The sequence below is a fragment of the Plecotus auritus genome, assembly GCF_963455305.1.
Source record: "Plecotus auritus genome assembly, chromosome: 7".
NCBI lineage: Eukaryota > Metazoa > Chordata > Mammalia > Chiroptera > Vespertilionidae > Plecotus > Plecotus auritus.
This window is the reverse complement of record NC_137774.1, coordinates 12,712,114-12,732,890: the sequence shown is the minus strand read 5'-3', so window position 1 is coordinate 12,732,890 and position 20,777 is coordinate 12,712,114. Positions and strand designations below refer to the sequence as shown.

General features: G+C 49.3%; 1 protein-coding gene across 1 annotated transcript in view; it reads right to left on the bottom strand.

The window, feature by feature from the left end:
- ACSF2 (acyl-CoA synthetase family member 2) overlaps positions 1 to 20,777 on the bottom strand; it is a 32,533-nt gene that overhangs the window by 10,257 nt on the left and 1,499 nt on the right. The window contains exons 2-10 of the mRNA XM_080679088.1: positions 3,332 to 3,524; positions 2,837 to 2,965; positions 2,519 to 2,572; positions 2,063 to 2,181; positions 1,758 to 1,923; positions 1,115 to 1,210; positions 821 to 978; positions 446 to 537; positions 84 to 160 (exon numbers count right to left, since the gene is read on the bottom strand). Of these exons, the coding sequence (XP_080535214.1) occupies positions 84 to 160; positions 446 to 537; positions 821 to 978; positions 1,115 to 1,210; positions 1,758 to 1,923; positions 2,063 to 2,181; positions 2,519 to 2,572; positions 2,837 to 2,965; positions 3,332 to 3,524 (1,084 nt within the window). The remainder of the gene's footprint in view (positions 1 to 83; positions 161 to 445; positions 538 to 820; positions 979 to 1,114; positions 1,211 to 1,757; positions 1,924 to 2,062; positions 2,182 to 2,518; positions 2,573 to 2,836; positions 2,966 to 3,331; positions 3,525 to 20,777) is intronic.

The window sequence follows — 20,777 nt, the reverse complement described above, 5'->3', positions numbered from 1 at the left end:
GCTCATCCCCACTCCCCAACATCTGTTCTCACCCCAGGCTGCCCTGCCTCCCTCCCACAGCCCCAGCTCCAGCCACCACTCACCACCAGCTCCCTCGCGTTCAGCTTGTTGATGACGGCTCGGATCACCTCGGGGGGTGCAGGGGACCCAGCGATCACACCTGAATCAGAGAGAGGGCTGACACGGCTCGCTGCTTCTCCAGGCCCAGTGGACCCCCTTCACCTGCAGCTCTTTCTAGGGAAGAACATTCACTTTTCTTCCCTGACGCTGGACCTGTTCCTACACTTGGCATATGGCCTTGGGCTGGTGTCCAGGGTGGCTGGGACCTTGCCTCCCTTCCACCCACATTTCTACAGTGACCTTTTCGCCCCCTAAGTAAAGGACTGGGTGCACGTCTAGCTCATCCAGGCCAATGCTGGCCTGACCACCCTTGGCCCCATCCCACCTCCACGCATGGTTGAGATGTCGTAACTGGAGAAGTCTGGCTGGTTCAGAATGTCCACGAACATTGTGGGGGTGCCATACAGGAAGGAGCCTCTGTATAAGGGGGGTGGCATCTCAAAATCAGGCTTCGAAGTAGAAGGGAACCCCCTCTTTTCACCCACCCACCTTGAACCTATCGTAAGGGCCAAGGCTGCCACTGAGGGAAACAGGCAGGAGTTCTTTGGAGGCAGGGCTGATGCTCTCCTGGGGTGCCCCACTACCCTGTCTCCCTTTCTCCTGGCTGGAGGGAGGAGACATCCTGGAGAGGGATCGGGGCCCGGGAGTGAAGAATAGGAGGGTCTCATGAGCCAGCAGGCAGCGGCCCACGGATGCCCACCTCTCTTTGCTGACGGCCTCCAGCGCCATCTTGCCATCAAAAATCGGAGAGGACAGGATGAGGGTGACACCGTGCATCATGCTCACCATCGTGCCCCCCACAGAACCCAGGCAGTGGTACAGGGGGGTGGGCAGGATCACCCTCGACTCCTCTGGTGTCTGGAGATGGAGGCAGGAGGCTAGGTCTATCCTGGAGCCCAAAGCCCCAGAAGCTAGTTCCTCTAGCCAGCAGGGGGAGCCCAGCAAGCCCCCACCCATGCAGGGTGCCAGCAAGCCTTCGCCAGCACCCTCTCACCTTCAGGTGCAATTTCAAGCGCTCCCCTATGATGTTGGCATTGTTGACAATGTTGTAGTGGGAAAGGGTGGCCCCCTTGGGGCTTCCTGTCGTCCCCTGATAAGACAAACAGGTGACACTTGGCCTCTTTCTCCCCATCTCCTTCATGCCCTGGGCCGCTGCACGGAAGAGCTCCGGACTGGGAGTCAGGAGACTGGGACTGCGGTCCCAGATCCATTCATTCACTCAATACGTGTTCACAAAGGTTTACCACACGCCTGCGTGGTGCCAAGTGTTAGGATCCAGAAACATGGAAGATAAGATTTCTGTCCGCCATGCCACTCAAGTGGCTTAGAGAACTCTGTGGCCCCGCAGCAGATTCTGCTTCTGGGCCTCAATTTGCCCATCTGCTAAATGGGGCCGGCTCTCCCTGTGCATCTGCCCCTGGGCTGGGGACAAGAGGGCCAGGGGAGGGAGACATGTGGCAAGGGCACCAGTGGCTGATGTGTTCCAGGGCAGAGAGGCCAGCTGGGGCGAGCCCCAGGAGAAGAGTGACGGCACTCCTGACCTCCGTAGTGTGTCCTCCTTCTCGGGGAAGGGTCACGGGGGCAGGCAGGGGTTAGCATGCCAGCCTGGGCTCCGGTGCTGACGACCTCTGCCTTACCGAGGTGAACTGGATGTTGACGGGGTCGTGGCAGGACAGGAACAGCTGGGCGTGCCGGAGCTCGGCCATATGCTGCTCTTTGCTTCCCGCTGCCACCACATCGTCCAGGAGCAGAGTCCCTGGCATAGGGGTGTCCACTGAGATGACAGTGGTCAGGTCTGGGAGCCTGAGGGTAGGGAGGATGGAGAGTCAGGGGCTGAGGACGGGCCCACAGAGAGGACACCAGCCTCCTCCCTGGGGGTGGGTAGGGAATGAGGGGGCTGGGACGCCACATGACGCACTCATCCTAACCCGGGACATCCCACCTCGGACTCCTCAAGAACCCTGGGTGGGCCTTCTCCAGTTCCGGACAGATGTGCTTCAGGATGTTGTAGTATTGCTGGGTCTTGAATTGCTTGGGGAAGGCCAGGGCTTTGCAGCCCACCTGTGGGAGGGAGCCCCCCTCCCCAGTCAGCAGAAAGCCCCACGCTGCTCTCTCTCATACACACGCACCACTACCCTTACACACATGTACCACCTCTAACACGACACACAGCAACTCACTCACACACTACTGCCAGGGCACATGCGTGTACCCCCACACCCCCCAACACATAAACCAGCTTCGTATCTGCCCAACCACCTCCTCCTCCCACCCACTCACAGCCTAAGGAAGGACAGACTCCAGGTACCCCCACCTGTGCATGCCTTCCCCACCTCCTCAACCGGAAGCCCCCTGTTCCAGGCACCCACCCAGCCCCACCCCCAGGAATGGATCCTACCTTCCTGAGGGCATACTCCAGTTCCATAGCCTGGTAGGCGGGGTTCACAGATACCTGGTGAGACAGCAAGGGGATGTCAGTGTCCTGGGAAGACCCTGTCCCTCTCCTTGCCCCTCCACCCTCAGCAGGCACAGAAACATGGTGTAGACAAAGGTAGCACCCTGCTCCCCCCCACCCCCCCACCCCGGCTCTCCTTGGTGGCTTCAGGAGAAATAGCCAGGCAGGCGCTGGTTTGGTTCTGAGGCCAAGGGGCCAGCAGGCTTCCCACGAATGATGTTCCCCTGCATACCCAGCTGGGCCAGGTCAGCCCCTCCTCACCAGAATGATGCCCGCCTGGGCTGTGGCCAGCTGCAAGAGCACCCATGCATAGGAGTTGGGTCCCCACATGCCCAGCCGGTCACCCTTGCGAAGGCCGATACTCAGGAGGCCAGCGGCAGCTTTGTCCACCTGGTGTAAACAGACGGGGCACAAGGGGTAAGGTGTGGGCAAGCAGGAAGGGGCCGTGACTCCCACCTCAGCCCTCGGCCCAGCGGATCACAGCAGAGTCCCCTAGGAATAAGGCACAGGCCTCAGTGGATCTGGAGTGGGGCACGGAATACACGGAATTAGCAACTGCCCCAGCGCGACTGATGCAGGAGGCATCCAGGCCACCTCTGCCTCAGTCCTGTCCCCATCTCCTAACGTCCCTTGGCGTTCTCAGGCAGCCCCAACACCCTGCCCTCCCCCCGTCAGGTGCCGCTCTTGTGGCTCCACGCAGCCAGGGAAGCCTGGGGTAGCACCTGCCCACTTCCAGGGTTCAAGGTCGGGACCCACCTCTTCCTTGAGCTGAGCAAAGGTCAGTCTGATGTTTTCATGGACGACGATCAACGCCTCTCGGTCCGGGAACTTCTGTGCTGCGGCATCCAGGCAACGCCCCACGGTCTTGTTGATCAGACGGAATTTGGTGTAACCCTGGACATAGCTAAGGCCTCCGATAGGCAGCGTGGCAGTGTAGTCCTCTCCGGAACTGCAGGGAGAGGCGCCATGGGCTCCAATGCGCCAGGCCAGGCCTCCCTGGCACCCGGGGCCTGGCACACCCAGCTGGGAGGTAGGCTGCTTACAATGGGTTAGGGACCACTGCAGAAACTGGAGCCCTGGTCATTGAACTTAGGGGCCGCTTCACCCTGGGGGGATCCAAACCAGAATCTGACTTCCTGTCCTTAATCAGGTTCCACTCCCTAGTTTCCAGTCAGAGCCAGGGGCCTGGAGCCTTGGTGCAAAAACACTGGAAAAGGAATCGGAGGCAAATCACGTTCCTTTGATGAAGCAGAGAGGTTGCCAAAGGGCTAAGAACAATGGCCTTATCCTAGACACCCTCGGGGTTAGAAATGGCCTTATCCTAGACACCCTCTGGGTTAGAAATGGCCTTATCCTAGACACCCTCGGGGTTAGAAAGCCCGTGGGCATTCCTCAAAACCCATTGAAGGAGGAGAAACCAAGATGGCGGCATAGGTAAGCACCTAAACTGCTGCCTCCCACAACAATTTCAAAACGACAACTAAAAGACAGAACGGACACCATCCAGAACCACAGGAAAGCTGGCTGAGTGAAAATTCTACAACTAGAAGGAAAGAGAAAAGCTCACAGAGAATTGGAGGTACGGCAAAGGGTCTTTGTGCGTGCAGAGAGGAAGGGCGGCTGAGAGCCTGGCTGACTTTCTCTGGCGGAAGGGGGAAGGAAGCCCCCAACCGCACTGAACCCCAGTTCTGACTGCACTGAACCCCAGTTCCGGGCGAGCCCCTGGGGACCCACGCTCTTGTGGGGGGAATCTGGACTCTCGGGCGGAGACTCGGGAGCCAGGGAAGGCGGAGGACTGAAGGCGCCCGCGTGCCAGTGCGCACAAAGGCTGTGGAGGTTTCCACAGGCTTTCCCTAGTGGAAGGGAGTCGGAGGCTCCTGACTGCACTGGGCCCCAGTTCTGACAGCACTGAACCCTAGTTCCAGGCGAGCCCCTGGGGACCCACGCTCTTGTGGGGGGAGTCTGGACTCTCCGGCGGAGACTCAGGAGCAGGGGAAGGCAGAGGTCTGAAGGCGCGCACGTGCGCACAAGGGCAAGGCTGACGGGAAGCCAAGACTGAGACTCCACCCCATCCAAGCTGAGTACAGAGGCTATTGCAATTTGGCAAGTCTAATCCTATAAGGCTGTCTCCAGCACCGAACTTCTCCCAGCATAGACACAGCTGATCCTTACAGCCAACTGGCCTGGAGGTCAATTCTTTCCAGTGATACCAACAACAGTCAAGACATAATTACAACAAGGCTGTACACACAGTCCACAAAGGGGTGCACCAAGAGTGTCCACCTCAGGTTAACTGGGGAGGCAGACCCACTGGGCCATATTGGAAACCTAGCACACAAATCTACCTTACCAACTCAGGGAAGCAGTGAAAATGCGGCGTCAAAGAATCAGATCACAAACGAAAGAAATGGAGGAAAACAAACGACTGGATATAGAATTCAAAACCACGGTTATAAGGCTTTTCAAGAATATCCTAGAAAAGGCCGATAAATATAACGAGACCCTCGAAGATATGAAAAAGGACCAACTAGAAATTAAACATACACTGACTGAAATAAAAAATATTATACAGAGACCCAAAAACAGACTAGAGGAACACAAAAATCAAGTCAAAGAATTGAAATACAAAGAAGCAAAAAACACTCAACCGGAAAAGCAAAAAGCAAAAAAAAAATCCAAAAAGTTGAAGATAGTGTAAGAAGACTCTGGGACAACTTCAAGCGTACCAACATCAGAATTATGGGGGTGCCAGAAGAAGAGAGAGAGCAAGATACTGAAAACCTATTTGAAGAAATAATGACCGAAAACTTCCCCCACCTGGTGAAAGAAATAGACTTACAAGTCCAGGAAGCGCACAGAACCCCAAACAAAAGGAATCCAAAGAGGACCACACCAAGACACATCATAATTAAAATGCCAAGGGCAAAAGACAAAGAGAGAATATTAAAAGCAGCAAGAGAAAAACAGTTAGTTACCTACAAGGGAGCATCCATACGACTGTCAGCTGATTTCTCCACAGAAACTATGCAGGCCAGACGGGAGTGGCAAGAAATTTTCAATGTGATGAATAGCAAGAACCTACAACCAAGATTACTCTACCCAGCAAAGCTATCATTCAGAATTGAAGGGCAGACAAAGAGCTTCACAGATAAGAAAAAGCTAAAGGAGTTCATCACCACCAAACCAGTATTATATGAAATGCTGAAAGGTATTCTTAAAGAAGAGGAAGAAGAAAAAAGTAAAGATAAAAATTATGAACAACAAATACATATCTATCAACAAGCGAACCTAAAAATCAAGTGAATTAAAAACCTGAGGAACAGAATAATCTGGTGAATATAATAAAATCAGGGGCATAGAAAGGGAGTGGACTGATAATTCTCAGGGGGAAAGGGGTATGGGGGGTTCATGAAGAGACTGGACAAAAATCATACACCTATGGATGAGGACAGTGGGGGGAGGTAAGGGCAGAAGGTGGGGTGGGAACTGGGTGGAGGGGAGCTATGGGGGGGGAAAAGGAGAAACAATTGTAATAATCTGAATAAAGATTTATTAAAATAAAAATTAAAAAAAACACACATCGAAAACCCATTGAACAGCCCAACGCAAGGACTAAACCTTAATGTAAACTATGGACTAGGGTCATAATAATGTATCAGTGGCGGGGGCACTAATTGTACAAATGTACTACACTAATGCAAGATGTGACTAACAGGGAAACTGTGTCTGGGTGGGGTAGGTATATGGAACTCTAGTTCGACCTGCTCAGTTATTCTGTAACTCTAAAACTGTATTTAAAAAATTAAGTCTAGCCTGACCTGTGTGGCTCAGTGGTTGAGCATCGACCCATGAACCATGAGGTCACTGGTTTGATTCCTGGTCAGGGCACAGATCTAGGTTTCGGGTTTGATCCCCAGTAGGGTGAGTACAGGAGGCAGCCAATTGATGATGTTTCTCTCTCACCGATGTTTCTATCTCTCTATCCCTCCCCTTCCTCTCTCTCTAAAATCAATTAATAAAACATATTAAAAATTAAATCTATTATTAAAGAAACAAAACCAAAAAAGGCCTCCAGAAGTCCAGGTATCACATGCTTAGGCCAGTGTGTGCTCATTTGCCCATCCCGGTGACAGCTGCTGGGCTCCCACCCAGGCCTGGGGAGGAGTGTAAAGGTTTCAGACCCTGTTCCTGGCAGACAGGGCATGCTCCAGGTTCCAGCCTTGCAGGCCACCCCTGGGTGAGGTGGGCCCTGAGGGCCAATCCTGATGATTCCGTTCTGCAGCTGCTAAAAATACCCAGGCTATCTTTTGTTGATTGATCCGTTATGGCTTGTGGGGAGAATTTCTGGGAAGAACAAGGTATGCAGGGCAGGAGGGAGCAAAACTAGGTCACCTTGTACATGAGAGAGGAAGCCACCCCATCTCACAGAAGGGTGGGTGGAGATGCCAACTGATGGGGAGGCAGCCCTGACTTGACTCCTGAGTTAGAGCTGGGGAGGGGAGCATGAGTCACACAGTGGGGGGCTGCTGAAGCTCTGTAAGGAGCGAGCAAGCCCTAGGCTGGCGTTGGAGGCCTGAGGTCTCATCCCAGGTGTGCTGCTGGCTGGGCCAGTGACTGTCGCAAACACCTTTGGTGTCCCATGTCACATCTCCTCAGTGCATCTCTGGTTTCAGCTGCTGGGACAGTTCCTTGGGGGTCTGTCTGCTCAGGGACTTCCTCACGGCTTCCTTTCTGCCGCTGGACAGAGGTACCCTCTCAGAGGTCCTGGTTCCCTGGGAGGCAGCGGTACCCTCTCAGAGGTCCTGGTTCCCTGGGGTGACTTCAATAACACAGCCGATATTAGCTTCTCTTCCTCTCTCCTTTTCCCACTTCCTCACTCCTATTCCTAGGATCACAAACAAGTCCTTGTTCTCAGGGGAATCCAAATTAAGGCACAGGACTTATCCGCTCTAGGCCTCAGCTTTCCCACCCATAACGTTTGGGGACTGAATCAGTGGTTATTCTCAAAGGAATGTTATCTGAATGAGCCGGACGATCTTCTCAAAGGGTTGAGGGTTGTGGTGAGCCACCTAAGCTAAGAAAATAGCCAAGAACTGCAGGGTCTAAGGTCCTGTAAGTCCACAGGTTGACAAACTTAAGGAACTGCTGATGTGGTTCCCAGTGGTCCACCATGACACCCCTCAAGACGGTGTACCCCAAGCCCCTACCTCACAGGCATACTGTAGAGAGTGAGGAATAGAGTGAAGAAATAAAATGGAGTCACTGCCGTCAAGCTGCTAAATGACGAAAATCAAGTAGGTCAAGGCGTGAGGAAATTATTCTTGCTTTAGCCCAGGAACTTAAAAGTTTTATATAGCTATCCTATCGATAATCCCCTGGTCACCCCCTGAAGGACGAAGGAAAGAATGTTTGTGTGTCCGCTGGCTATCTTGGAACAATCCAGAGGATAAGAAGGCAAGGCTGGTTCTTCTCAAGAGTGTGGTTTTTACTATAAGAACGCTTAGCTTCTCATTCTTTTTTTTTTTTTTTTTTTTTTTTTAATATATTTTATTGATGTTTCACAGAGAGGAAGGGAGAGGGATAGAGAGCTAGAAACATCGGTGAGAGAGAAACATCGATCAGCTGCCTCCTCCACACCTCCCACTGGGGATGTGACCGCAACCAAGGCACATGCCCTTGACCGGAATCGAACCCGGGACCCTTCAGTCCACAGACCGACGCTCCATCCACTGAGCCAAACCGGTTTCGGCTAGCTTCTCATTCTTTGGAACACCCTGGGTATTGCCTAGTTGTGTTTCTGGCGTGGGAATCCTAAGAGCCGGGAATAAAACTTAGTCATTTATTTCTAGCCAAAGCCTCCTGCTTCGTTTATGCTAGGTCAATAAGGGCACCCATGTTTGCCCTTATTGGGAAACAGATATGCCCTTCCCTTTGGGTTTGCCAAAGCCATCGCTGCAAGAGCAAGCATGTGGAGAGAACCTGCACGAGCAGAAAGCCAACACAGGGGAAAGCAGGGAGGGAAGGAGACGGAGAGGTGCGGGGAGACAGAGACAGAAAGAGGAAGACAATGGCCAACTTAATCTTAAGATGATTGAATCTCTAGGCCCAGTCATGTAAGTCTACCTCTGGACTTTTCACTGTCAAAAGCCAATAAACTCCCTCTTCGAACAATTTTTTTTTAAATATATTTTTTATTGATATTTTGCAGAGAGGAAGGGAGAGGGATAGAGAGCTAGAAACATCGATGAGAGAGAAACATCGATCAGCCGCCTCCTGCATACCTCCCACTGGGGATGTGCCCGCAACCAAGGTACATGCCCTTGACGGGAATCGAACCCGGGACCCTTCAGTCCGCAGGCCTACGCTCTATCCACTGAGCCAAACGGTTTCGGCCGAACAATTTTTTAATGTGTTTTTTTTAAAAAACAACCTGATTTTTAGAGAGATAAAAAGGGAGAGGGAGAGAAACATGGTGTGAGAGCAAAGCATCAATCAGCTGCCTCCTACAAGGCCTCTCCAGGGATTGAGCCCGCTACCCGGGCATGTGTCCTGACTAGGAATCAAACCCGCAAGCTGTGGGTGCACAGGACGATGCCCAACCAACTAAGCCACACCAGCCAGGGCCCCTCTTTAAATGTAACCCAGTTTGCGGGGAGGAGGGAATAGCCAAACTCCATTTGTGACAACATGGATGAAAACTGAAGGACATTATACTAAACAAATAAGCCAGACATAGAAAGACAAATATTGCATGATCTCACTTATATGTGGAATCTAAAATATTAATTAATTAGTTAATTAATTAATGTCCGTTTTAGTTGGGTTTCTGTTGCTTACAACTGGTGAATCCTAACTATACCTACATTTTCCACGGTCAGTGGATAACTGGGGCCCTTGAAGGCCTAGCAGGCCACCTCGCCCGGCCCAGCCTCTAGATTAGGAGGCAGCAAAGTGCAAATCTCTTCCAGTTTAATGGTCTGATTGTCAACAAAGCACTGAAGGTGGTGGTGGTGGGGGGGTGGGGGGTGGGGGGTGTTTCTGCTTCACAACAGGCATCCTCCTAGTCTCACAATGAACCAGAGTTTTATTTGGTTTGGAACTTGGTTTTCTCCTCTTTCACCATCATTTTCAGATTGGGCAGTGGCCTCTTGGAAAATCTAGTTATCGAATCAATAGGATGATTTACATCCCCCCCAAAAAAAAACAAACAAAAAAACCCCAGTTCCGTTATCTTTACAGCAGCTCTGACAGAGACCCCGACAGCCCCTTCTTCCTTGGTAATACACCCTCAGACGTTTCTCTGGCCATGTGGAATAGAGACCACTCTTTTAAGCTTCCCCAGAAGGTGATCTGACTCAAAGGTGAAATTCTGGCCAATGGTGTTTAAAGAGAGGGAGTGGGTGCAACTTCTGAGAAGAATCCTCAAAGGGAAGACCATCTTCTCTTCTTCTTTCTAGCCAGCCACATGCAGCTTGTGACAGGGAAGAGTGGCAGCGAGTCCTCTCCGGCTTGGCTCAGTGGATAGAGCATTGGCCCGTGGACTGAAGGGTCCCAGGTTTGATTCCAGTCAAGGGCATGGACCTCCATACCTTGATTGCAGGCTCAATCCCTGGCCCCAGTCGTGGGGTGTGTGTGTGCGAGAGGCAACCAATCAATGTGTCTCTCTCATATGGATGTTTCTCTCTCTCTCTTTCTCTCTCTCCCTTCCTCCCTCCTCCCACCTCCTTTCCACTCTCTCTAAAATCAATGGGAAAATAATATCCTGGGGTGAGGATTAACAAACAAATAAAAAGAATGGCGGCAGCTTTCTGGTCTACCTGCTGAGCTGGGACATCACAGAGCAGCAAGACAGAAGGGGGCTGGAGCCTGAAGGCAGGATGCACGATGCCAGGGACAGACTGGCTGTCTCCCAGAGACAGTAACTCCCACCTCCTTTAAGCCACAGGGAGAGTGGGTTTCTCTGCTACACATTGTGGACGAAAAAAAAGGGGTTCTGTGGAAAGTAAGGTGATCTTATCATAAATTCTGGTGGGTAGTCATATCCCAGGCCTATCACTTCTTTGGTGAAGGTTTATCTTGGCCTTAAGTAAGCCCTGTCCATTGTTTCTGAGCATCTAGGTTCACACACCTTTGAAATAAGCATAACCACCCTCAAGCGAGCACACAATCTTATTAATTCCAATCTCTGCCTTGATTTCCCCCACCTCCACCTAATCCTCCCTAGGGTCCCTCCTTAGTTTCTTTTCTTTTTCTTTTTTTTTATTTTTTTTTTTAAATAAATCTTTATTCAGATTACAATTATTTCTCCTTTTTTCCCCCATAGCTCCCCTCCACCCATTTCCCACCCCACCTTCTGCCCTTACCTACCCCCCACTGTCCTCATCCATAGGTGTATGATTTTTGTCCAGTCTCTTTATGAACCCCCCCATACCCCTTTCCCCCTGAGAATTATCAGTCCACTCCCTTTCTATGCCCCTGATTCTATTATATTCACCAGATTATTCTGTTCCTCAGGTTTTTAATTCACTTGATTTTTAGGTTCACTTGTTGATAGATATGTATTTGTTGTTCATAATTTTTATCTTTCCTTTTTTTCTTCTTCCTCTTCTTTAAGAATACCTTTCAGCATTTCATATAATACTGGTTTGGTGGTGATGAACTCCTTTAGCTTTTTCTTGTCTGTGAAACTCTTTATCTGCCCTTCAATTCTGAATGATAGCTTTGCTGGGTAGAGTAATCTTGGTTGTAGGTTCTTGCTATTCATCACATTGAAAATTTCTTGCCACTCCCGTCTGGCCTGCATAGTTTCTGTTGAAAAGTCAGCTGACAGTCGTATGGGTGCTCCCTTGTAGGTAACTATCTGTTTTTCTCTTGCTGCTTTTAATATTCTCTCTTTGTCTTTTGCTCTTGGCATTTTAATTATGATGTGTCTTGGTGTAGTCCTCTTTGGATTCCTTTTGTTTGGGGTTCTGTGGGCTTCCTGGACTTGTAAGTCTATTTCTTTCACCAGGTGGGGGAAGTTTTCGGTCATTATTTCTTCAAATAGGTTTTCAGTATCTTGCTCTCTCTCTTCTTCTGGCACCCCCATAATTCTGATGTTGGTACGCTTGAAGTTGTCCCAGAGTCTTCTTACATTATCTTCAACTTTTTGGATTTTTTTTTTTGCTTTTTGCTTTTTCGGTTGAGTGTTTTTTGCTTCTTTGTAATTCAATTCTTTGACTTGATTTTTGTGTTCCTCTTGTCTGTTTTTGGGTCTCTGTATAATATTTTTTATTTCAGTCAGTGTATGTTTAATTTCTAGTTGGTCCTTTTTCATCTCTTCGAGGGTCTCGTTATATTTATCGGCCTTTTCTAGGATATTCTTAAAAAGCCTTATAACCGTGGTTTTGAATTCTATATCCAGTCGTTTGTTTTCCTCCATTTCTTTTGTTTGTGATCTGATTCTTAGACGCCGCATTTTCACTGCTTCCCTGAGTTGGTAGATTTGTGTGCTAGGTTTCCAATTTGGCCCAGTGGGTCTGCCTCCCCAGTTAACCTGAGGTGGACACTCTTGGTGCACACCTTTGTGGACTGTGTGTACAGCCTTGTTGTAATTAAGTCTTTATTGTTGTTGGTATCACTGGGAAGAATTGACCTCCAGGCCAGTTGGCTGTAAGGATCAGCTGTGTCTATGCTGGGAGAAGTCCGGTGCTGGAGACAGCCTTATAGGATTAGGCTTGCCAAATTGCAATAGCCTCTGTGCTCAGCTTGGATGGGGTGGAGTCTCAGTCTTGGCTTCCCGTCAGCCTTGCCCTTGCGCGCACGTGTGTGCCTTCAGTCCTCTGCTTTCCCGGCTCCCGATTCTCCGCCCGAGAGTCCAGACTCCCCCCACAAGAGCGTGGGTCCCCAGGGGCTCGCCTGGAACTGGGGTTCACTGCAGTCAGAACTGGGGCTCACTTCAGTCAGAACTGGAGTTCAGTGCCGTCAGGAGCCTCTCACTCCCTTCCGCTAGGGAAAGCCTGTGGCAGCCTCCGCAGCCTTTGTGCGCACTGGCGCGAGCAGACTTTCAGTCCTCCGCCTTCCCCGGCTCCCGAGTCTCCGCCTGAGAGTCCAGACTCCCCCCACAAGAGCGTGGGTCCCCAGGGGCTCGCCCGGAACAGGTGTTCAGTGCAGTCAGAACTGGGGTTCAGTGCGGTCGGGGGCTCCCTTCCCCCTTCCGCCAGAGAAAGTCAGCCAGGCTCTCAGCCGCCCTTCCTCTCTGCGCGCACAAAGACCCTTTGCCGTACCTCCAATTCTCTGTGAGCTTTTCTCTATCCTTCTAGTTGTAGAATTTTCACTCAGTCAGCTTTCCTGCGGTTCTGGATGGTGTCCGTTCTGTCTTTTAGTTGTAGTTTTGAAATTGTTGTGCGAGGCAGCAGTTTAGGTGTTTACCTATGCCGCCATCTTGGTTTCCTCCCTCCTTAGTTTCAAATGCATAAAAGAACCTGCAAACTGTTTTTCTCTGAAGCATTTAAACCGTCTGTTGAGATCTTGCTTCCAGGTGTATTCTCTTTTTTGGCTCAAATACATTTTTATAAAAATTCTCTACAGGTTTGAACATCCTTATGTCGAATATACAAAGCAAATTCTAAGGAGACAAAGGTAGGAATGATGAACTCTTTATTCCGTAGATAAGAAAACTGAAGGTCAAAGAGGCCAAAGGGATGACCCAGCTGGTAAACAGCTGAGCCCAATGTGGAGAACCCAGGAAGACTGCCACCCTCTCCACCTGGACCAGGGAGAAAGGGGTGCGCTGGGTACTTCTGTTCTCTAGGGTTTGGATTTACCTCCTATCTGATCACTAGAGACTGTCTAATCTCAATTTTATTTTTCGACAAGAAACTGGGACTGCGGTAGGGCAGGGTTGAGGTGGAAACAGGTGGCTCCTTCAAAGGACTTAAGAGTTCTAGAAACTCATATCAATGCCATTTGCTCATGAACTTCAGAACCGCCCATCATGTCAAAAGTCCAAGCACAAACAGAACTGATTCTACTTCCCTCCTTCCTCCAACACACCCCCAGAGGCTTTGGGCAAAAAGGGGGCCACTTCTTTTTCTATTCTTAAACAAAGCGGCAGATACTCCATTTACACCCGAAAACGACAATAAAGAGATTTGGTTTCAGGAAAGGTCATTTGCTTGCTTAAACGTGTTGCAGTTGAAGGACGGCCAGCAGTCCCGGTTGCGCCCAACTCAAAGAACTAAAGTAAATACATGTCTAGGGAGGCCTTGGCTACTAGGAAGGTGATTGTGAAACCCAAGGTCCCAGCTGAAGCGTGTAAGTCAGCCAGGTGGAGGCTGTGAGGGAACTGAGACAAAGCACAGCCCCTCACGGTACCCCCCAGAGTTGGCACAGGAGAACTCAGGCCCACATCTGCTGCCAGATCTGATTTCATAAGAAAATTCAGGAAACAGGGTGTTTTTTTTACTTTTTAAAGAACTCTCTTGATTTCTCAGTTTTTGGCCACTGGTGTGTTCATTGTTTTACCCCAGTGCCTGGAATGTAAGAGGTGCTTAACTGAATGACCAAATAAACGAGTTGATAGTAATGCATATAACAACCCAATTAAAAAATGAGCGAAAGCCCTCCCTGGTTTGGCTCAGTGGATAGAGCGTCGACCTGCGGACTGAAGGGACCCGGGTTCGATTCTGGTCAAGGGCACATGCCCGGGGTTGCAGGCTGGATCCCCCAGTGTGGAATGTGCAGGAGGCAGCCGATCAATGATTCTCTCTCATCATTGATGTTTCTATCTCTCTCTGAAATCAATAAAAATATTTTAAGAATAAATAAATAAATAATGAGCAAAGGACTCGAATAGACGTTTTTCCGAAAGAGAGATACGAATGGTCATTATGTGCATGAAATGCAAACTGAAACCACAAGGAGATGCTACTCCCCAGCACTTGGAAGGCTATAATTAAAACACACACGAAATAACAAGTGTTGGCCAGCACGTGGAGAAACTGGAATCCTTGTGCACTGTTGGAGGGAATGTAAAATGGGGCAGTGACAGTGGCAAACAGTTTGGCGGCAGTTCTCCAAAGAGTTAAACATAGATTTACCGTAGGACCCAGCAATTCCACTCCTAGGTATATACTCAAAAGAATTGAAAACAGGTGTACAAAGACTTGCACACAAAGTTCATGGCAGTACTGCTCACAATCGCCAAAAGTTGACAACAACCCAGATGTCAGCCATGGATGATGGCTAAACAAAAGGTGGGATACCCATGTAATGAAATATTTTCTGGTCATAAAAAGGAATGACATATTGATAGATTCCAAAGCATGGATGGACACTACACCACCAATAAAAATGAAGACACTCTTTGTATATTTAATGATATGGAAAATGTCTCACGTATTTTAGGTGAAAAAGCACATTTTTTAATAACGTAAATTGACATTTCATGGTGTAACCTCATACCAGCTCTCCTCCAAAAACTCCACACGCATGACCTCCTGTGATCTTTATAGCCACTCCCTGACCAAGAAATGTGCCCACTTTACAGGAGAGAAAATGAGGCTCAAATAAAGTCAGGGAGACAGCCAAGCTGAGGTTCAAACCCAGGACTGCCTCGTTCCTAAAGCCTCGATACAGTACGAAATGAATCTTCGTAGAGCCATGTGGCTTAAAACGGGCTTCTGTATATGTCTCACATGATCCTCACATCAGTTTTAGACCATCTATTAAAAGGCTTATTTCTTCCTGTGGATGAAGATGCGAGAGGTTCATTTTCTTAAGGTTCTAACTCTGGTGGTGGGTTTTGTGTACTGCTCTTTATTATTATTTTTTTTTAATATTTTAATTGAGTTCAGAGAGGAAGGGAGAGGGAGAGAGAGATAGAAACATCAGTGATGAGCGAGAATCATCAATTGGCTGCCTCTAGCACACCCGCCCCCCTGGAGATGGAGCCCGCAACCTGGACATATGCCCTGACCAGGAATCGAACCGCGGCCTTCTGGTTTATTGGTCCATGCTCAACCACTGAGCCATGTTGGCCGAGCTGTGTGCTGCTCTTTATACCGTAGCCCACCCACAGCCTCCCCTGGGGGCCCTGCAGTGGCTGGAGCAGCACACCTGAGGCGGATGGGGCCCTCCAAGTGCCACAGGCTTGGCCCCTCCAACCCCCACCCCCTCAGTCCTCAAGCACAGCTATTCCTGTTTACTGTTCACTTGTGTATCTAATTCATCTTCTTTGCTGCCTCTGTTCTTATGGTCCTATCCTCGTGGTCCCTGCACGCCTCTCCTGGAACAAATTATAACGCATCCTAACTGCACTGCCCCTTGGTGGCACAAACCTGGAAAGCCTTGTGCCCCAGAGTCAGCCTAGCCTGGCCTTCAAGCAGGAGCTGTGCACAAAATATAGGCTGGCTGGTTCTGGGAACTCGGGTGGAACAGCTGGGACACTCTGTGACTTTCCAAGGCTGACAGCGAAGTCCAGGCTAGAGGCCTCTCTGAGCACCAAGGATCATACAGTCATAAAGGGTCAGGCAGAGGCCACAGGCAGAGCTGGGCTCTGATTAATCCTGGGAGGCAGGGATGGTCAGGTCACCTGAGCAAACAGATCTGCAGAATCGACTTGGGGGCGAAACTGTTTGTTTTGTCTCCTGTCAGATTACTGTTGGGTGGAGGTGCTTAGGACCTGGGCCAGAGGCGTGGAGGTAGATTCCACCCCTGCCGGAGGCTGGAATTAGCCCAGGTCCTGAGCGAGGCCTCTTAATCCTTTCAGAAGCCACCAGGGAGGGAGGGCGAGTAGGTGTGCGGCCCCATCGAACTGCAGAAACATGCCCCACGCTGAGGCTGAGCGCTGCTCCCTGGGCAAGGTGCCAGTGCCATGCCAGCCACCAGCAAAAAGGCTTTAGAAACAAAATTGAAAGCAATTGCTTGCTTTTGTTCCAAGTCTTGGCCTGGCCTCTGCCCATCCCCCCACAGGCATTTGATGCCAGGCTGGCCCCCAGCCCTAAGGAAAATATAAATCATCAACAAAGCTAAAAAACGAGTACCTGCCTAGGTTTACAAATTTCATTTCATTTTTATAAATTTTATTTATTGATTTGGGAGAAAGAGAGAGCGAGAAAGGAAGAGCAAGAGAGAGAGAAAGAGAAAGAGACGTCAATTTGTTGTTCCACTTACTTATGCATTCATTGGTTGCTTCTTCTTTTTCTAAATACATTTTTATTGATTTCAGAGAGGAAGGGAGGGGAAGAGAGAGAGAGAAACATCAATGAGAGCGTCATTGATCGGCTGCCTCCTGCACCCCCCACACTGGGGATCGAGCCTGCAACCCGGGCATGTGCCCTGACTGGGAATCGAATGGCAACTTCCTCATTCATAGGTTGACGCTCAACCACTAAGCCATGCCAGCCGGGCATTAGTTGCTTCGTGTATGTGCCCTGAAAGGAGATCAAACCCACACAAGGCTGATGGGGTGTCAGGACAACATTCTAACCACTGTATCTAGAATACATAGAGAACTCTGAAAACGTCACAGTAATAAAACAAACAATCCAACCAGAAACTGGACAAAAGACGTGAAGAGGCAGCTCACCAAAGAGGATGAATAGGACATGGAAGGATATTCAACATCATTAATAATTAAGGAAATGGACACTAAAACCACAGTAAGATATCGCTATATTCACTTATCACAATGTCAAAAAAAGTAGTGACAATATCAAATGCTGGCAAGGATGCTGATCACTTACATTGTTGGTAGGAAAGTAAAATGGTATAGTCATTCTGAAAAACAGGCAGTTTCTTTAAAAACTAAACATGTGCCCGGCCGGTGTGGCTCAGTGGTTGAGCGTGGACCCATCAACTAGGAGATCATGATTTGATTCCCGGTCAGGGCATGTGCCTGGGTTTTGGGCTCCATCCCCAGTGGGGGACGTGCAGGAGGCAGCCGATCAATGATTCTCTCCCATCATTGATGTTTCTAGCTCTCTCTCCCTCTCCCTTCCTCTCTGAAATCAATAAAAATACACTTAAAATATTTAAAAAGTTTTTAAAAAGAGATCAACTGCCATCCTGCCATCCTGTACTTTTTGTTTTGTTCAGCAAGAATTAGCAAAAAAAAAAAAAAAAAAAAAAAGTAGCCCTTAATCCCAACACTCAGCATTAAACAGTTGCTCCTGCCAGAACTGTGTCCCTCCTCCTCTCAGGGCAAGGTTATTAAACTGTGGGCCTCAGGGTCACTGTAGACATGTGCAAAGCCATTATTTCACAAGCACTACCTATATAATAACTCATCACTGCAATGAATTGAAGATCTCCTTAGCACCAGACTGTAGGTTAAGAATTTCCTTATGTGACCTCACTAAACCCTCACAACATGACACATGAGAAAAGTCAAGTTCAACTTCAGTACCAAAGCTACCAGCTAGAAAGCGGTTCATTTGAATCCAGACCTGTCTGACTCTAACGTTTCTGCCTGTAGATTAAATAGGTAAAATCACGTTGGGGAGGTTTAGGAGAACTTCCTACCCAGAGTCAAAAGAGTTCAAGCACAAGCAAGATTTCATACGAGTCTAGAGGCTTCATATTTGAAACTATAACATGGTCCTAAGGTGGGAGGGTTCCCGCCTCTTTAGGAAGCCTTCCCTAAGCCCATTTCCACAAATCCAATCCTCTCCTGCTTTGATTGACAGCATCCATGGTGCAGCACCCTTTCCACCTGGAGTCAGTGAGTCTATGGTCTTCCCTGTAGATCCTTTGTGGACAAAGAACGCAGTAGAAACAAGTTTGTATCTCCCACCACACCCTCTACAGTAGAGTGTACACCTACTTTGTGCAAGGCATTAATTGTAACCAATGGGTAGCATTCACTGGCTACAACGTTCAAGTTTATAGCTTATTTTCTATTGTTACATTTAGAGTGGAGGAGCTCCTGTGTAAGCGGCATAGGGCTGTCTTTACCAAATCACTTGTTAATCATCTCTAAGGAATTATGAGAAGAGTCTATTTTTTGTAACCATTATGGTTTCCATCCAAAACTTCCTGGCTTAATGCAATCCCCTCATATAGAGATAGCATTTTATAGTTTCCGATACTGGTTCCACCTAATTGCAGCCATCCCCCTGGAGGCTGGTCTATGAAGGCCACTTACCCTTCTGCCCCCACCATCCCCATCAAGTCACTGGAGCCCCAGCTCTGAGCATCACACCCAGTTCTGAGAGGTTCAAGTCACTGTTCTCTCTGTCTTTCCCAGCTCCAAGGGCTCCCAACACCCCAGATCAGCGATTTTCAACCTTTTTCATCTCATGGTATACGTCAACTAATTATAAAATTCTGTAGCACACACACAAAAATATTTTTTGCCAATCTGACAAAAAATAGGTATAATTTTGACTCATTCACACTGGACAGCTATTGTGTTGCTTGTTGTTATTTTTTTTTAATCCTCACCCAAGGAGTGAGGATATTTTTTCCATTGATTTTTAGAGAGAATAGAAGGGAAGGAGGAGATAGGAAGAGAGGGAGGGAGAGAGGGAGAGGGAGAGGGAGAGCTACTTGAGAAAGACACATCGATTGGCTGCCCCCCACTCTCGCCCCAACTGGGGCCAGGGATCAAACCTGCACCCGAGGTAAGGGCCCTTGACCAGTAATCAAACCAGTGACCCTTCCGTCCATGGGCTGACGCTCCAACTATTGAGCCAAACTGGCCAGGGCTTGTTGTCATTTTTCTCGCGAGCTGCCGTTTGCTGCTCTGTTGACTAATGAGTTTGCCGACCACTGTCATATACTACCCTTTACCTCTTTGCACACAATATGCCACAATTGCCTAATCCTCACAGCTTCCACCTACACGGTAACATTTAGTCTAGTCCAGTGGTCGGCAAACTCATTAGTCAACAGAGCTGCAAACCGTGGCTCGCGAGCCACATGTGGCTCGCGAGCCGCAGTTTGCCGACCACAGATCTAAGGGAAAAGAGGCTAGTGCCCCTAACTAAGTAGTCAGGCATTGCATGTTTAAACATTCTTGGGACACGCCAGGGTGCCTCCCGCGGCACACCGGCTGAAATCACTGCCCTAAATGGATGCCACTATGTCACAGGTGGCCCAGGCCAGCTTTAGAGAATGGAGGAAGCCTGTTCATCTCGGGTTCGTCAAGGAATCCATGTTGGGTGGCTCCCTCTGAGGCTCTCCGAAGCCCCACACTGGGGTTTCCTTGGGGAAGGGGATGTGGCGGCAAAGGGGAAGGAGTGGTGGTTCAGGGCACCTGCAGAGCAATGGACAGCTTCTTATTTCCTTTGGGGAAAGGGCTCTGGACAGCCTTGACTTTTTTTTAATCTATTATTTTATTTTATTTTATTTTATTTTATTTTATTTTATTTTATTTTATTTTATTTTATTTTAGAGAGAGGAAGGGAGAGGGAGAAACATGGATGAGAGAGGAACATCATCAATCGGCTGCCTCCTGCATGCACCCCTCCTGGGGATCAAGCCTGCAACCCGGGCACATGCCCTGACCGGGGATCGAATCGGTGACCTCTTGGTTCCTGGCCTGGGTAGATGCTCAACTACTGAGCCACACAGGCCGGGCTGGACAGCCCGGACGTTAATGGAGAGAGGACTGCCCAGCAGACCCAAGGACTGGACTTGTGGCTTGGCAGAAACTGCCATCTTAGCAACTGGCCAGGAGCGAGAACCAGGTGCAAGAAAGAGGCCCCTGACAAGGGATCCCCTCCTACCTTCAAATCGGTTGGAATGCCTACCCAGGCGCCATTCAAAGGTTCCCAAGGACCGGCCCTGCCTCAAAGGGAAGGCTGAGAAGAGCAAGCCTTTGTCAATCCAGCAAGGAGGCAGCATTAGTGAGCAGCTCACCATGCTCAAAGGTTAGGTAACATGCCGGTTAGGTGCCAAAGGTCGTGTAGCAAATAGGTGGAACGCCAGGGCTGTAACCCAGGAGCAGTCTTGCTCTTCCCTAAGAGGCTACACTGGGAATCTAGTCAATAACAGGCCTAGAGTATTGAGCAGCAGACTATCAGGCTGTATGGAACCAGATTAGAAAGAGCAAAGGACAGGAGTCCCTGAGCTTTGCACACCCTTTGACTTGGAACAGGGAGTCATGATCACCTTGATTTAGGTTCCCCCGCTAGACCGTACGTTTCTGGAGGACTGGGTCCAACGGCTTCCCCAGCCACAGCACCCACCAGCTGCTGGACAGAACATGTTTTCAGGA